Source organism: Bos javanicus, chromosome 5 (assembly GCF_032452875.1).
Source record: "Bos javanicus breed banteng chromosome 5, ARS-OSU_banteng_1.0, whole genome shotgun sequence".
NCBI lineage: Eukaryota > Metazoa > Chordata > Mammalia > Artiodactyla > Bovidae > Bos > Bos javanicus.
This window is the reverse complement of record NC_083872.1, coordinates 90961063-90980167: the sequence shown is the minus strand read 5'-3', so window position 1 is coordinate 90980167 and position 19105 is coordinate 90961063. Positions and strand designations below refer to the sequence as shown.

Genomic DNA, 19105 nt, shown 5'->3' with positions numbered 1-19105 from the left:
CCAAAAGCACTGTAAGGATATTTGTCTTGACAGTGTCTATTGATTTGAAGTCTTATTAGGAACTATTTAGACAATGAAAATTATCGAGAGATAATTTACCTTTCAATTATGATAAATAGATGTGATTGGTTGCCATTTGTGTTCTTTTGCAGAACTCTGATAAGAAAAGTGTTCAATTTGTATTTAAGCAAACAGTGAACGACATTTGCAATCAACTAAAAATTCGTCTATCGAATTAGGGCTGAGAATTTCTGTTAAAGAGTGTTGCAGAATGTCTGGTGGCTCCCCTTTCAGGAGTAGGGTTTTTTCTCATGGAGTACAGTATGTTAATATTTACCTATATAACTAATCTGTTAACGGTTTTTGAAAAACCTCTATTTCAAATTATTTGAATAATCCTCATATTTTCATTTTAACCTATATAATAAGCCTCTATTTTTTTTTTTTTTTTTGAGGAAAGCATTTGGTTTGTGAGCTGTTTTTTTCTTAACATAAGAAAAATCGTATTTTTTTTACAAGTATCTTCAAACTGAATCCTTTATGCACCAAAGTTGGTTTTGAAAAGGAAAATAAAATCACTTTCTTGCTTGGTAAGCAAGAAGCCATATGGATTTTTTTTTTTAACTTACAAAAATGGAAATATGTGTAACTTGTTAGTATTGTATCAAACAAATGTTGCATAGAGTTAATAGAACATTGCTTGTAAATAATTCAGATTTGTAATATATTTTTATATTATGAAATGTACTGTAGATGTTTTTCTAGAGGCATGAAAAGTTAAATGTATATATTATGGGTAGAAATAATATTGAAGGATATTGTAATTCACTAGTGCTGCCAGAGGAATTGTTAATAAAGCACCTTCTTTAACAATAAATGTCTTTTGCAGACTTAAGGGACTATGTACTACTGTTAATATCTATAAGAGCAAAACACATTGAACATCCTTCCAGAAAGTCTTTGAGGGAGGACCTATTACCCATAATAGAATTATGGCACTCATTTCTGACAGTGACCGTGAAATCAATTATTTCCTTACTGTTGGAAGGACATATTGTAAAGTATGTGGTTATATGCAGTCAAACTGCAGAAACTACTCCTGATTGAGGAGTTTTCACTTTACTACAGTGATATAAAAAAACCAGCAGTTTTTACACTAAAATTTTTTAAAGAAAGAATAGACAAAAATATAGAATTAATAAGCCTTTTGGTTCCAAAATGGGAAAGGTTCCATGATACATAAATCATTTCTCATTTACTTTAAAAAAATTTAAAAAAATGATAAAAATTACGGGAGGCTTTATTCGTTAACAATGGGGTTAAAGAGCTATATACATGAAGTAAGTCATATAAAGTTAAATGAAGTGCAAATAAAAGCACTGCTTCTGTAAGACATTCTGGAATGGTTGTTTAATAAGGGTATTATTCATACGATCTGTAGCAAATGTGATTTTATTTTTGAAAAGAAGAAAAGCAGTGTGTTTTCTTAACTATTTTTTGTTTTCTTTTGCTTAAGCACTTCATCAGTTGCTTTATTCTGTATCTATGAAGTAATCTGCAATCTCCTTTGTTCTTTTTAAATTTTGATTTGTTATAAAATTGCCAAATAGTGTTTCAGATATATAGTTTGTACCTGTATTTTTATTTTATTGCCTCATGTTCTTGTAAGTCATTCTTAATTGACCGATGATTGTAGACCTTGCCTGAGTATTTTTTCTAATAAAACAAAGCAAATCACATTTAGTTTCAGAATTGTAACAATTCAATTAAGTTTTAAAACGACATCTGAATTATACATCTAATGTTTTCTTCAGGGGCACAGCAGATAAATTAGTTTTCCCATTGTGTAGAAATACTAAGATGGTCAAAACCAAATTTCATGGTTATTGATTACCCTCTGAGTACTCAGTCACTCATGATACTCTGCTGCTTATCTGACTTTGTTCTGATACTATTTACACACACCAAAAAAGAATATGGAATTAAAATGAAATAGTTTTATAACTTGTATGTATACAAATATACACACATGCAATTGTGATTGGGAAATAAGTGTGGAAATTTTTACTTTATACTGTTTATTTAGTAATAGCTATCCATCTATATTATCCCTATCCCTGTATTCCCCACCCTTCTGCATCTCTTCTCACCCCTATATATATATATATATAAAATATGCATTGTCTTTTCAGCAGCAGGCAAAACGGCAGCTCACAGACATACCCATTCATTTACTTGTGGCTGCTTTCTTTCTGTATGACAGAGTTAAGTAGTGACACTTTATTACCTGCAAGCACAAAATGTTTGCTATCTGACCTTTTAAGGAAAAATTTGTCAGTCCCTGGTTATAGTTGATAAATTTTTCTATAAAATAAACCTAGATTGCACAAATTATATTTTAATATGATAGTATTATCTTGGTAATAAAGCAGCACATTAAATTTTGGTGAAGCTTTTTAATATACATAAGAGTATAAATACTGCCAGACTAAGATACATGCAACAAATGGTATTTTGTTTTTTTTTTTAACTTTTACATTGGAGTTCTTAATAGTTACTAACATTTCCCCATTTGTTATTGTATTTTGTTTTACTCAATAGGACTAAATGAGATTTTGTAAATTGGATCATGTTTAAATCATAAGGTTCATCTTCTCTATCTGAAAGACTCTTGGAAGTGGAAAATATTGTAAAATTTAAAGTTGTTTATTTTTCTAATAAACTTTTTCAAATATAAAATCTTCCCTAAAGTGGACACACATTACCTCTGAACTTCAGATGAAGGAAAATTAAGATGGACAGTAGTTGACTCTCAATGCGTATTTTAAGATCTGTTTTATTCTCGTTGAAAGCATTGATAATCATATCAGCAAATCTTTGTGAAACTTCTCCTCCCACACCTTAATAAAATATTTTAAATATGCAAGTACTCATAAAAGGATAGAATTTGCCACAGTTATTTAATACATCTTTTATTGTTTGCTCTTTGAATTCTTTTAAAAATATCATATGGTTGGTTAGCAAAAGTGTTAGATATTTGAATAAAGTATAAAAGTGGGTAAATATAGTTGAAGTCTTTAAAATAGTTGATGGGGGCTTCCTATATGATTACAACTTTTTTCTTTTCTTTTTATAGTCTAATACCTTTTCATATGTTCTCTAAAAGACAAAGAGAAATTCTTATTTAGGTAGATTCCCTATTGGAAAAACTGATAGGTTTATATGTATAGCAAGGCTGGGGGTTGCACACCTACAAGGGAATGTTTATATATAAAGCCTTTATTAAAAAGAGTACAATCATATATGTCATTTGAATGTCTTGGGGGGTTTTTGTTTTTTGAGAGAAGTTTTTTTTGTTCGTTTGTTTTAATGAATAGTATTTTTCTACTTCTAAAATGTAAGAAATGTTTCTTAAAAGGTAAGATTTTAAGATAAAATGTCTTATATATTTTTATTTTTTAATTCTTACAAGAATCTGACCTAGTAGAGGATGTTTTGCAATTCAAACACTAGCTTTAATACAAATAAAGTCTGAGGAGTTTTTTTGTTTTTTAATGGTTTTAGAGTATTTTGTCATTACTAATGGTTATGAGCTTCAGTAGCCTTGAGAATGTAACGAGTGCTGTATTACTTTAAATTAAAATTTTTAAAACATATTTACATAGTGCAGTTCATTCTCTGAATCAGATTTGCATGGCATATAACGCATGGTTCTATATTACTGTGAAAATTAAAAAGGACTTGTAAACAGAGCAGAAATTGGAACGCATTTTTTTTTCTAGGTCGATAGTCTTTCTACTATACCAAATGGCTTTTCACAGTGTGAAAGAGAAAATAGATGTGCTGTAATACCACTACAAAGTTGTTTTCAGTGTTTCAGCCATAGCCAGTCTCTAACATAATACATGGTACAAAATTAGTCTCTAAAATATTTATTGAATGAGTGTTATAGGTGTATTACTTGTTATAGAAAGGTATTTTGGAGAGTATGGCTGAAGCACACTGTCTTAAATGATACTCTGTGGTAATATTTATATTTGAACCTATAAACGGAACTACAGTTTGCCTGAACATTCTCAATGAAAAGAATTATTGACATTATATTTTTGCATACTCAGTCGTAATAGGAGTATTTTTAGTTAGTTTACTTTTGTGAAAAATGTTCTCAATCTTGTTTTTGTAGAGTGCCCCTCCCCTTATTGAAGCACAGTTGATTTATAATGTTTTGTTAGTTTTTGGTGTACTGTAAAGTGATTCATATATACACACACAGACACACACACACATATTTGTAGAAGCCCTTTTTAAAATAATAAGACTTCAGTTACATTTATGGTATGAGTAATGTGTTTTGAAGTAATAACACTTTTAATGGAGTTACCTAGTATTTGATTAATTTATCTTAATGCTTTTATCTTACAGCATTGTAAGGACCTTTTTTCCTTTTCAGTATTTATAAGACCCTGCTAGTGAGAGAGCTACATTTTTTAAGTCTTACAAATTTATTATGAAATTGCTAAAGGTTTTTATGTTCCTATTAAAGAAAGCCATTTCAGGAATTCATTTATATTGGGATGCGTAATAAGACTCATATAAGATTATTACATGTTTGAGGGAATTTTTTACTTTTAGAAAAGCAAATTTTTGTAGCTAAGTTACACAAATTTAGTGTGTAGCTAAGATTGTAAAATGTGAGCATGGTGAGCATTTACTCTTGGTTGCTGGGCCCAGTGCATGTAGTTTTGTGTTAACGTCATTGAGCATTGCGGAAGAGTAGGTCAGAAGATTTCCCATAACGTTCGTTTTGACACACTGCAGTTTGCTCATCATCAAAAGTTGAGTTTCAGTCTAATACCAGTTGACCTGCTTTACCTGTTGTGTTCTTCCACACATGTATTTGATTTGCTCATATTTGTTGAGTGCTTTTGCATCTGTGTTCATCAGTGACACTGTATTTTTTTTTTTTTGTATTGTCCTTGTGCTAGCCTTGTAAAATGAGTTTAGAAGCATTTCCTCTTTTCAGTTTTTTGGAAGAGTCTGAGTCTAGCTTTTCTTTGAATGTTTGGTAGAATTCACATGTGAAGCCATCTGGTCCTAGACGTTTGTTTTTTGGGAGGTTTTTGATTAGTATTTCAATTTCTCTGCTAGTGATTGGTCTAATGATTGGCCCATTCAGGTTTTCTGTTTCTTCATGATTCAGTCTTAGAAGGTTACATGATTCTAACTATTTATCCATTTCTCTTACATTGTCCAGTTTGTTGGCATATAATTTTCATAGTATTCTCTTATAATCTGCTGTATTTCTGTGGTATCTGTTGTAATTTCTCATTTTCATTTTCAGGTTTTATTTATCAGGTACTTTTTTCGTAGTTTAGCTAAAGGTTTGTCAGTTTTCTTTTTTTTTTTAATCTATTGTTTTTTTACCCTCTAATTGATTTATTTCTCCTCTTGATCTTTATGTCCTTCCTTCTACTGACTTTGGACTTTGCTCTTTTTCTAATTCCTTTAGGTGTAAGATTTGAATTTTTATTTGAAATTTTTCTTGTTTGTTGAGGTAGGCCTGTATTGCTATGAATTTCCCTCTTAATACCATTTTGGCTGCATCCTGTAGATTTGGTAATGGTGTATTTACGTTTTGATTCGTCTTCAGGTATAAAAACATTTCTTCTTTGGTTGACCCAATGGTTGTTCAGTAACATGTTGTTAAGTCTCCACATATTTGTGAATTTTCCCGTTTTTTCTTATAGTGCATTTCTGTGAGTTGGAAAAGATGTTTGATCTGTGTCTTAATTAATTTATTGAGACTTGGTATTACATTCTAGAATATGGTCTGTTCTTGAGGATGTTCTATGTGATCTTGAGAAGAATGTGTGTTCTGCGATATTTGGATGAAATGTCCTACATATATATTTATCAAGTCCAATCTGATGTATTGTTTCACTGAAGACTGTTGTTGGCTTCCTATCTGGATGATCTGTCCACTGGTGTAAATGGGGTGTTAAAGTCCTGTACTGTTACTGTGTTGCTGTCAGTTTCTTTCTGTAGGTCTGTTTATAATTGCCTTATGTATTTTGGTGCTCCTATGTAATTTGCATATATATTATTAACTGTTATACCTTATTGATGAATTGTCCCCTTTATCATCATATACTGTCCATCTTTGTCTCTTATTACCCTTTTGGGGTCTGTTTTGTCTGCTGTTTGCTTGGAATGTCATCTTTTTTCTTTCACTTTGAGCCTATGTTTGTCTTTAGAGCTGAGTCTTCTGGAGGCAACATGTAGTTGGGTCTTGTTATTTTAATCTTTTCAACCAGCATGTATGTATCTTTCTTATTTTTTTGGTCTGAAGCATGTGGTTTGTAGTATCTTTGTTCCCTGACCAGGGATTGAACCAGGGCCACAGCAGTGAAAGCACCCAAGTCCTAAGCACTGGAGTGCCAGGGAATTCCCATACCCTGTATCTTTTTGATTGATGAATTCAATCCATTTACATTTAGGGTGGTATTAACAGTTGATGAATAAGGACTTACTATTAATTTTATCTTTTATTTTCTGGTTATTCTGTATCTTTGTTGTTTCTTGTGTGTGTGTCTATTTCTGTCTGCCATTTTAGCTTGGTGGTTTTCTGTAATGTTTTTCTTAGTTCCTCTTTTGTTGTGTTTTGTATCTTACCTAGAATTATATTCGGAGAAGGCAATGGCATCCCACTCCAGTACTCCTGCCTGGAAAATCCCATGGACAGAGGAGCCTGGTTGGCTGCAGTCCATGGGGTCGCTAAGAGTCAGATATGACTGAACGACTTCACTTTCACTTTTCACTTTCATGCATTGGAGAAGGAAATGGCAACCCACTCCAGTGTTCTTGCCTGGAGAATCCCAGGGACGGGGGCACCTGGTGGGCTGCCGTCTATGGGGTTGCACAGAGTCAGACACGACTGAAGTGACTTAGCAGTAGAATTATATTCCATGGTTACCATGGGATGTGTATAAATTTCTCATAGATAAAGTAGTTCTTTTCCTGCTGATAGCATCTTATCTTCCTTTGCCTATATGAATTTTCTGCAATATTTTTGTGGTCCCAAATTATTCTTATTTACCAAATTGACATCACTTTAGTTATTTTTACTTCTTTTTCCTCTTTAACCTTTGTGTTGTAATTAAATGTTTAACAGCGTCTTCTAGTACAGAATTTACAGTTTTCTGATTCTCTTAGAATTAGAAATTCTATTACCTTACTCAAAGTTTTGTGTCTTTTCATTTCAGAAGGAAGATCTTTCAGCACTTTTTGTAAGGCAGTCCTGTGTCTGTGTGTGTGCTCAATCATAGTCTGACTCTTTGTGACCCTATGGACTGTAGCCCGCCAGGCTCCTCTGTCCATGGTATTTTCCAGACAAGAATACTGAGACGGGTTGCCATTTCCTGCTCCAGGGGATCTTCCTAACCCAAGGATCCAACCCTCATTTGGTGCTACCTGCCTAGTGGTCATGAACCTCATCAGCTTTTGTTTGGGAAAACCTTTATTTCTTCTTCATATCTAAAGAGTAACTTTGCTGGATAGGGTATTCTTGGCTCACAGTTTTTGTCTTTCAGTATTTGGAGTATGTCATTCCACTGTCTCCGGTCCTGTAGTGTTTCTACTGAGAAAACTGCTTGTTTAGTAGCTCAACCATGTCCCAACTGATTTGCAATCCTATAGACTGTAACCCACCAGGCTCCTCTGTCCATGGGATTTCCCAGGAAAGAATCCTGGAGTGGGTTGCCATTTCCTTCTCAAAAAGATCGTCTCAACTTAGGGATTGAGCCTGGGTCTCTGCATTACTGTAGGCAGATTCTTTACCACTGAGCCACTGGTGAAGGCTGGTACTGAGAATGCTGCTGGTAGTCTCATGGGAGTTTCTTCATAGGTTACTCTTTTTTTTCTTTTTTTTTTTTTTACCTTGACTGTCTTTAAACTCTTTGTCACTGGCTTTTGACAGTTTTAATATGATGTATCTGGAAAGAGGTCTTTTTGCATTGAGGGTATTAGGTGTTCTCTTAGTTTCATAGATTTGTGCATCCAGTTCTTTCTCCAGGTTTGGGAACTTCTCAGCAATTACTTCTTTAAATAAATTCTCTTTTCCCTCTCTTCTGGGATACCCATTTTTCTTATAACTTGATAGTTCTCGTAGAATTTCTTCTCCTTTTAGATCTTATTCTTTCCTTTTCTACCTGTATCATTTCTAGATTTCTGTTTTCAGACTCACCTGAAGAGCAATTCTCTCTTCCCTACCATCTGCTTTATATCCAGTGCTTTCTAATGTGTTCTTCATCTCAGTTATTGAGTGCTTTAATTCCAGAATTCATTTGGTTCTCTTTAACAGTTTCAATCTGTTTGTTAAAGCGTTCTTTCTGCTCATGAATTTTTAAAATACTTTTTCTGAATTTTCTTGTAGCTCATTGTGTTTCTTCATGACAGCCCTTCTGAATCAGATTGCAGTATTCTGTGACTTTAAGTTTGGTGTTTGGAGAATTGTTGTTTTCTTCTTGTGACACCATTTTACTGTGGTTTCTTGTGGTGTTTGATTTCCTTTTCTGATGCATTTGAAGTAGTGAATAATGTTCTTCAGGTAAAGCTTTTTGATTCTGACAGTAGGTGAGTAATGAGAGGTCTTTGTTTTCCAGTTTAGTTGCTAAGTCGTGTCTGAGTCTTCTGCAACCCCATGGACTGTAGTCCATCAGGCCCCTCTGTCCATGGGATTTTATATCTTACGATCCCTTTAAGCCCACTCTGGATGCAATCTTTTGTTGTCATTGGAAGAAATCTCATGTAGTTTTCTTAGTTTTTCTGATTATGCTTGGGTAAAAAAAGCTCCCCAAATTTCAGAAAGTCATTTTAGCCATGTAGTGATTTTGTGAAGTATTTATCGTAGGCAATTTTTCCTGTTCTCTTAGGTGTGTTTTGACAGACACTCATAATTATGAAATTACCAACACAATCAAGATACAGAATGTGTCAGTCACCTCCTGTAGGTTTCCTCCTGTGCAGCTCATCCTTCCCCTTGCTCCAGCCTCTGGCAACTGCTGATCAGTATTCTCTCTTTAATACAGATTGGTTTGCATTTGCTAAGATTCTATATAAATGGAATCATACACACACACACGTGCTCCTTTGTGTCTGGTTTCTTTCAGTGTAATGACTTTGAAATGGATCAGCAAACAAATGGTAATTATAATTTCATAATTTATATCTGTTTCTAAAGTAGTTGGGGCTTCCCTTGTAGCTTAGTAGGTAAAGAATTTGCCTGCAATGCAGGAGACCCGGGCTCAATCCCTGGGTTGGGAAGATCCCCTGGAGAAGGAAATGGCAACCCACTGCAGTATCGTTGCCTGGAAAATCTCATGGACAGAGGAGCCTGGTGGGGTGCAGTCCATGGGATCACACAGAGTCACGCACAACCGAGCGACTAACACGTAAGGTGTTGTGTGACTTAGGATCGAAGTCCTTAGCTGTTTCTTTACATTGGAGATGTGAGAATAAATATTTCTAGCAAAGAAATAGGGCTGTCACACTTACAATGTCATGAAGTTTACATACAAAATTAGTAAAATGTTAGTAGAAAGTAAAATCTTAAGTGCATGTGTAAACGGCAAGGGCTTGCCACTGTTGATCTCATGGGACTGAAAACTGGATGGGAGATGAAAGGCAGTATACGAATGAATGAAATATACAGTGGGTTATGTGGTATAAATGCTGTGAAGAAAAACGAAGATGGAAGAGGATTTGTGATGCAATGTAAGTGGGGTAGTTGATAAAACCTTATTGATAAGGTGACTTGAGAGCAAATCCCTGAAGATATTAAGTTCAGAGCCTTAATATAGATTAAGGTATCTCAGGGAAGAATGTTTCTAGCAGAGAATAGCAAGTCTAAAAACGCTTGAGGCAAGAGCAGTCATTTCAAATACATATATCAAGTACTTGACTCCATCCCAGCATAATCCCAAGCATTGGTGATGCTACCTTGAACAAAGCATTAAAAGAATTATTTCAGCTTCTTGGAGCTTGTGTTTTAATAAAGCTTAATGTGTTGTTGGGCTGGGGTTGATGCAAAAGGACTTCATGTTTGAGGAGGCGAGAAGAGCAGTTAAAAGACTTAAAATAAGCAGCTGCTGGAACCAGAGTGAATGGTGGTAAAAAGTTAGGTATTAATTGGCAGGTAGATTTGCTGAGATTGGATGAGGTGTGAGTGACTCTAGAATGACTCCACATTTGGAGGGTGAATTAAGCTTTGAGTGGTTTACACTTGGATTGCTTATTAGACGTCCAAGTAGTAGTGTGTGAGTCAGAAAGGAATGTACAGTGGAAATGGTTTAAAGTTGAAGACTATGAATGCAGTTTACACACTTCCATTGACATCTAGGTTAAACATTCATCAGGGTGAGTTTATCATTTCAGTTCCAGTGAAGAGTTCATAAAGCTTCCTTTTGAGTCTTGTTTAGTTGCTAGGTTGTGTCTGACACTTGTGACCCTATGGACTGTAGCCCGCCAGGCTCTTCTGTCCATGGGGTTTCTGAGTCAAGAATACTGGATTGGATAGCCATTTTCTATTCCAGGGGATCTTTCCCACCCAGGGATTGAGCTTCATCTCCTGTGTTGCCAGCAGTTTCTTTACAGCTGAGCCTGCTTTGTGATTAAAAAAAAAAAAAAAAAGGCGCAGAAAGACAGTTGCATACCCTTTATATTGAAAAAGGAAGAGAGTTCCAGAAAAACGTCTATTTCTGCTTTATTGACTATGCCAAAGCCTTTGACTGTGTGGATCACAATAAACTGGAAAATTCTGAAAGAGATGGGAATACCAGACCACCTGACCTGCCTATTGAGAAATCTGTATTCAGATCAGGAAGCAACAGTTAGAACTGGACATGGAACAACAGACTGGTTCCAAATAAGAAAAGGAGTATGTCAAGGCTGTATATTGTCACCCTGCTTATTTAACTTCTATGCAGTGTACATCATGAGAAACACTAGGCTGGAAGAAGCACAAGGTGGAATCAAGATTGCCGGGAGAAATATCAGTAATCTCAGATATGCAGATGATACCACCTTTATGGCAGAAAGTGAAGAGGAACTAAAAAGCCTCTTGATGAAAGAGTGAAAAAGTTGGCTTAAAGGTCAACATTCAGAAAACTAAGGTCATGGCATCTGGCCCCATCACTTCATGGGAAGTAGATGAGGAAACAGTGGAAACAGTGCCAGACTTTATTTGGGGGGCTCCAAAATCACTGCAGATGGTGACTGCTGCCATGAAATAAAAAGATGCTTACTCCTTGGAAGAAAAGTTACGACCAACCTAGACAGCATGTTAAAAAGCAGAGACATTATTTTGCCAACAAAGGTCCGTCTAGACAAGGCTATGCTTTTTCCAGTAGTCATGTATGGATGTGAGAATTGGACTATAAAGAAAGCTGAATGCCGAAGAGTTGATGCTTTTGAACTGTGGTGTTGGAAAAGACACTTGAGAGTCCCTTGGACTGCAAGGAGATCCGACCAATCCATCCTAAAGGAAATCAATCCTGAATATTCATTGGAAGGACTGATGTTGAAGCTGAAACTCCAGTACTTTGGCCACCTGATGGGAAGAGCTGACTCATTGGAAAAGACCCTGGTGCTGGGAAAGATTGAAGGTGGGAGGAGAAGGGGACGACAGAGCATGAAATGGTTGGATGGCATCACTGACTCAATAGATATGAGTTTGAGTAAACTCCAGGAGTTGGTAATGGACAGGCTTGGTGTGCTGCAATCCATGGGGTTGCAGAGTCGGACACGACAGAACGACTGAACCGAACTATATCCTCCACAGATTTAAATGAATTACCTTAAATGCTTTTGGCAAAGTATGGGCTAAGTGGGCATTATCACTTGTACTAACAGGAATGGTGAACATCTTTTGAGACCAACTTCTGGGTTCTGCTCTGAGTTCCTTAGGTGCACTGATCAATTTAATCCTCAAAAATAGCTCTGAGAAGCTGGGATCATGCATTGTATGGTGGAGAAAGCAGGTGCAGAGAGGTTAAGTGATGTTTCCAAGATTACATAGTGATCATTTGGACAAATCTGTTGGGCAATTTGTGAATAATATCCCAGAGGAAGTGATTTTCAAACTTGACTTAGAAGGGTGCAGTGACCTTTGCCAGAGGAAATAGCATGTGCAAAAAAGACCAAAAATTTTTGAACAGTGGTGCAACTATTTAGTGCCAAGCATGTCCTTGGTACTTTGAGTAAAAATGAATAAGGGGTTCTGTTCATACTTTCCAGACTTGAGAGGAGGAAGAAGATGACAGTGGCATTAACATGCCCACTGTGCAGCGTGGAGGGCTGTGCTGGAGGCTTGCCTGGACAATCGTGAAAGTACTGAGAGCATTTGGTCACCCTGGAGCATCAGGGCAGGCTCCCCTTGGAAGAGAACTCCGAATTACCTTGTAAAGATTACTTGGGACTCTGTTGAGTGGAGGGTGAGATGGAGTGGTTTAGGATGGAGGAAGCTTCATGTGCCCAATCCCTGGAACAGCCTGAGTGTGCTGAAGAGGGAGGTAGGGAGTGGTGGAGGTGATAACGGCCTTGTTACCATGCATTGTCATGGTTTGGGTTTCCTATGGAAGATGTGAGAAACTGTTCAAGGTTTCTGGAAGGAAGTTAATGGTCAGATTCTTTTTTTGGCACTGTGCCTAGTAGTACGTGAGAAGCTGGGCCTGGTGGGTTGGTGGGGGACAACTAGTTCAAACTCGGCTGTTGTGCCTTACTCTCCACAGAGGGAGAAATAAGAACATCATAATATTCAAAGGAGTGTATGTTTTCAAAGCATTTTTTATGTATTGAAAGTACCTGAAAAGTACCTTTTCAAGATTTGAAAATAGTTCATTACTGGGGTGGTTAATATATGTTCTGTTCTTACAGTCCTTAAACAGTTTTATCTATTAAATTCAGACTTGTCTCTGGTAAGGTGGGGACTAAACTAAGTGACCTTTTAACTCTATATGTTGCTCTAATTATACCATTACGTGTTTTCTTTTAAAGTGGGATATAAAGTACAGAGTACAGAACATTGCCCATTTTATCTTTGTGAGAGGTAAGACATCAAAAATGTCCTTAAAGCACTTAAAAGTTGGCCTTGGCCTTTATGGAAAACCATATTCAAACTGGCAGACAAGTCCTACCTAGATAAATTTACAAATAGGGGAAAGCATAGTCTCATTAACATTGAACTGAGCCAAGAATTAACTTGGGTTTTTTTTTTTTCTTCTTGAATTTTTGTGACATTTTGCAGATCACTTAGGAGCTTAGCAATTTAGGGAATGTTTCCTAAAATAAGGAATGGTATTTATTGTATAGAGAGGTTTGTTGATGTTTGTAAGGAAATTTGAACATGAAGCAGATATTCAAGCTGATTTGGTAAACATCAAATAATTGAAGTTTAATCCTTCCCAGAGGGAAAAAGTGGGGAAGGGAGCAAAATACAGAAGTTAATCATAGTGACCAGTATATATGTGTGTGGTAGGCATCCTGTGGTTGGGAACATGGCCAGCGGGCCTGCCTTGGATGCCATATTTGAAGGTTGGCGGTTGAGGTGCTTCTAGAAGATACTTCTGAGAATTATTTCATCCCTTCCTTGGAAAAAATATGAAACTGTTGGCTTGGTCTCTTATCTTTTTATTTCTCTAATTGTTTGAAAAGGTTTCATACTGTTCCAAAGCAAGATAATGTTTTCAAAAACTATTAATAATAAACATAACACATAGGAAAAACTTCAAAATACAGGTCGAGTGATGTCCCCAAAATGCATGCTCTGAAATTTTGTACATTTGTTAGAGATTGGCCACAAACTTATTAGCTCATTGTGAAACTAGTGTAAGGGGAAAGTCTAGGTTCATACTGCTTACAGCTCAGTCATTTAGAATTAGCTGTTCAGAGGGCTAGGTGAATTTGCGTATCCTTTGCATTTAATCCTTACGCTAATACATGAAATACGGGTTTCATCATTTTTGTTTTACAGATGAGTTACTCAGGCAACTTACTCACAACTACATACAGCCAGCAAGTTGCTGAGCCTGGAGTTTGAACCACTTTTTTCTGATTCTAAACCTAAAGGTTTTACAACTATGCCTTTTGGATAAGTGGTTTATTATTGACATTTGAATGTATTTTGCTAGGCTCTGTTAAAAGAATTAAGTATCTCTGAAAGAAAACATCTTAGTTACTGTCAAGGAGATCTTAACCAAGTCTTGCTCATCTTTCTCCTGTCTTCTTGCAAACAACTTCCACTTAATGCAACTCTGCCTAAGGATTGAAATTACTTTTAATTTATGACAAACAGCAAGGTAAGTATTGTATAAAACCATTGGAAGTATTTTATCTTCATTTATTTTTTCCTTAATGTTCTTTACTTAACACAGGTCTGAGTTTGTGACATTTCCTTCTGTCTGAAGAACTCTTATTATTTTTTGCAAGACAGGTCTACTGGCAATGAGTTTACCCAACTTCTGTTTGAAAAAGTTTCTCCTTCACTTTTGAATAATTTCACAGGATACAGAATTCTTAGTTGGTTGGGGTTTTTTTTTTTTTTTTTGTCTCAACACTTTTAAATATTGCATTCCATTTTCATTGATTGCATGGTTTCTGAGGAGATATGTAATTTTTTTCTTTCATCCTTAAAAGATAAGGTATTTTTCGCTACCTCTGGCTTCTACCAAGATTTTTTCTTTGATTTTCTACAGTTTGAATATGATATTCTCTGGCAGATTTTTGGGGGCATTTATCCTGCTTATTGTTTTCTTGAGTTTCCTATACCTATGTCTGACATTAATTTTGGAAAATTCTCCATCTTGATCACTTCAGTTATTTCTTCTGGCCCTTTCTCTCAGAAATATTCTCATTACAAATACATTATACCTTTGTAGTTGTCCCATAGCTCTTGGATATTCTGTTCCTTTCTTGCTTGCTCCCTTTCTTTTTCTTCTCTTTGCTTTTCAGCTCTAGAGGTTTCTATTGATTGTCCCCTAGCTCACAGGTGCTTTCCTGAGCCCGTCAGTCTTTTTTCATTTCCAGCATTTCTTTTTTTTTGATTGTTTTAGTTTCCATCTCTGCTTACATTACTCACCTATTCTTGAATATTGTCTGCTTTCTTCATAGCATATGAATACTTATTCTCATATATTAACTTTAATTATTTTAAATTCTCAGTCTGATAACTGCAAAATGCCTGCTCTGTTTTAAAATGTCGGGGGTTTTTTTTTTTTGCATTTTAGTATCCATGTATTTGTTTGTTGAAAGCTGGACAGGATGTACCTGGTATAAAGAACTGTGGCTTTTAGCAATGTGAAGTGTTCTTTAGTCCTCTATGCATGTTCAGTATTTTCACTGTAAGCATCTTTAACTGCAAGTGGCTTCACCATGTCACTCATTGGCCATAAGGCAGTTATGCTCTGAAAGATAAAATAATTGAAAATAAAAGAGGCACATTAAAAAGGACATAATAAAACATGAAAAAATCAACAGCAAATTTTAAAATATTGTGAAAAACAACAAAATATTTGAATACATTTAAAATGTGCACAGATTCATGCTTATGGTTGTATGTGGGTATATTTTCGGAAAGAAATTATTCTGTTTTTTTTTGGCTACGCTGCCTAACTTGTGGGATCTTAGTTCCATGGCCAGGGATTGACCCCAACCCCCCTGCAGTGGACATGTGGAGTCCTAACCACTGTACCGCCAGGGAATTTCTTATACTTTGTTAAAGTCAGTCATAAAGATTCAGAATCTTACTGTAGACATAAATTCTTTATGATACAAGGAAATCTCCTTTGAGTTGATTGACATTTCCTTGGAAGTAAACAAACAGGGATGCTGCTGTTTCTTATTCATACATGTGATGGATGCAAGGGCTTCCCAGGTGACTCTGTGGTAAAGAATCCATCTGTCAAGGCAGGAGATGTAGGTTTGATCCCTGGGTCAAGAAGATCCCCTGGAGGAGGAAATGGCAACCCACTCGAGTATTCTTGCCTGAAAAATCCCATGGATGGGGGAGCCTGGCAGGCTACAGTCCTTGGGTTGAAAAGAGTTGGACATGACTGAGTGATTGAGCACGCACAGTATATGTAAATGGTATTACCTGTCTGGACTGCCTTTAAAAGTTCTGTCACATGCTCAGTCCTTATACTTCACTGAGTCATATAAGCCAAATTCTGTGCCAACTACCAAAATTCCAGCCGCCACATGTTTTTCACTATCAAATAGCAAAAGACTGATGATTTTGAAGAATCAAACTTAACAGGAGTCACGTAACCATTTCTTTTGCAGGGGAATCAGAGGAACTTGATTTCCTCTTTTGCCTCCAACATCTAATGTTACATGAAAAATCTGGTAAAGATGGTGTTAGAGAACAAACTCCTGGATCTCAATTAACTAAAAAGTCAAGAATGAATGTGCCTGAAGATTTGTGAATTATTAGCCATAGGTTGGTAAGCTTTTGGTTTTGGCAAGTGGGAGGGTGGAGGTGCTCACCAAAAGCATCTGCAAACCCAATTTGTTATTTTGTACTAAAGTGTGCATTCTGGCGCTTTGCACTCTTATCTCACACCACCAGTAAGTTTTCTAATCAAGTTGGTACACTGTTATCGTCCACATCTTAAGACTTCCACATCTACTCGTCACTGTGTAGACCATTGAGGCCCAAGATTGCTGTTATATAAAAATGGAGTACTGCCTCAATAGAGAAGCAAAACCAAACTGCTAACGAGCTGAAACCAAACTGTTAAACCCTCGAAACCAAATTGTCAAACCAAACTGTCAGCCAGTTATTCTGTCTCTTACTGCAAAATCGTCTTACGGTCCGTTGTCTGGTGAAACTGCTTGCATCAAACTTCTTATGACCGAATACCTGGATCCTGTCCTTTGAGTGGGTGAACATGTGCCCCCAGGCTGTGGCCCTTGAGAGTGCTTCTGGGTATCTTTCTCTTGCTAAATAGGGCAGGGTGCCTGGAGGAAGCTGGAGTTGGGAATTTCCCTCTCCCACCTGGAAGATTTTCCCAGGTCAGTTAGGCTCTGATAAAACTCCAGGAGGGGGACTTCTCTGGTGTTCTACTGGTTAATACTTGGATTTCCACTGCAGGGATCTCAGGTTCACACCTTGGTTGGGGAACTAAGATGCCGCATATGGCATGGCCAAAAAATAATAATAATAAGTATCTGAAAACAAACTCCAGGATGGTTAAACTCTGGTGAAGTGGTTTCTTCTCTCAAGGGCGGGCCTTGTTAAGAATCGCAGCATGCTTTGGGTGTATAGTTTGGCCCTCTGTATGTGTTTCACGTTCTTGGATTCCACCAACCATGGGTCCAAAATATTTTAGAAGAAAAAAAATTACAGCAAGTTCCAAAAACAAGATGTGAACTTTCCATACTCGGGACAGCTATTTACACAGCATGTGCCTTGCATTTGCAATTATTTATGCAGCCTTTATGCAGGCTTCTCTGGAGGCTCAGTGGTAAAGGATCCACCTGCTAATGCAGGAGACGTGGGTTTGATTCCTGGTTGGGGAAAATCCCCTGGAGAAAGAAATGGCAACCCACTCTAGTAGTCATGCCAGGAGAATCCCATGAAAGAGGAGCCTGGTAGGAGTCCATAGGGTTGCAAAAGAGTCAGATATGACTTAGCACACATGCATGCAGCTTTTACATTGTAATGGCACCCCACTCCAGTACTTTTGCCTGGAAGATCCCATGGACGGAGGAGCCTGGTAGACTGCAGTCCATGGGGTCGCTAGAGTCGGACACGACTGAGCGACTTCACTTTGACGCATTGGAGAAGGAAATGGCAACTCCCTCCAGTGTTCTTGCCTGGAGAATCCCAGGGATAGGGAAGCCTGGTGGGCTGCCGTCTCTGGGGTCGCAAAGAGTCGGACACAACTGAAGCGACTTAGAAGCAGCAGCAGATATAAGTAATCTAAAGATGATTTAACATATAGAGGAGGCTATGTGTACTTACATGCAAATTTATATGAGTTTGGTATCTGCAGGTTCCTGGGACAACTATATTTCAAAATGATTACTTTCCTCTCCTGTGAAAAGCAAGAGAGGGCTTTTCTCTGTCTTCATTATGAGAGTCTAGTAGAAGTGAAGGTAAAACTCAACAAAAGTGTGACAGAGGCCCACTGAAACTAGGTCTCATTGGAGTCTATAGCTCTCAAACTTGTCCACACTGAGCATCTAGCAGTTTGCCAATTACAGTCTGGGTTTTCCTACTCCAGTATTGGTCTGTGGAGGCTTCTGCTTCAACTGAGTTGTGATTTTTTTGTATCTGCCTGTCCCTCCAGTTTCAGGGGCAGTGGTTCGCCCTGTGATCACAGTTCTCTGATGGTTCTAAGAAGAGTTGTTTGACAATCCAGATTTTTACTTGTTAGGACCGAATGATGACTTCCAACTGCCTTACATGCCAGACCAGAAATGAGAAGTTTAATTCATTAGAAATTGTCATCATTACTTTTGTCTCTTTAAGTTGTGTCTGATTCTTTGCAACCCCATGGACTGTAGCCCACCAGGCTCCTTTGTCCTCCACTATCTCCTGGAATTTGGTCATCATTTCCATCTAGTCAGTGATGCCATCCAACCATTTCATCCTCTTCTGCCCCTTTCTCCTTTTGCCCTCAATCTTTCCCAGCATCAGGGTCTTTTCCAGTGAGTCAGCTGGTCACATTAGGTGGGCAAAGTATTGGAGCTTCAGCATTAGTCTTTGCAATGAATAATCAGGACTTGTTTCCTTTAGGGTCGACTGGTTTGATCTTGCTAATGATTCATCCATTGCTTTGGCTTCATTACTATGATAGTTATGCATGTATAAGGATCAGGATAGTGTTTTCAGACTGTATGTCATATGATTTATACCATCTTACATTAAGCATCCTCAGACAACATTATTTTCTTTCCATGATTTTGAAGTTTTCCCTCTACTGCACTCCCAAATGGAAGAACCTGAAGGGAAAGGAGGGATACAATGAGGATTGAAAAAATTCATCAGTTCAGTGCTTACTGATTTCCTACTATGCGCAGTGTTCCGGAGATACAGGATTGAACATGT

At 37.0% G+C, this 19105-nt stretch overlaps 1 protein-coding gene across 2 annotated transcripts in view; it reads left to right on the top strand.

Moving 5' to 3' along the window:
• Positions 1-1739, top strand: part of AEBP2 (AE binding protein 2) — a 61940-nt gene extending 60201 nt beyond the window's left edge. For both annotated transcript variants that reach the window (XM_061417691.1, XM_061417692.1), the window contains exon 9: positions 153-1739. In XM_061417691.1, coding sequence (XP_061273675.1) covers positions 153-198 — 46 coding nt within the window. In that variant the 3' untranslated portion in view covers positions 199-1739. The remainder of the gene's footprint in view (positions 1-152) is intronic.
• The last annotated feature ends 17366 nt before the right edge of the window (positions 1740-19105 follow it).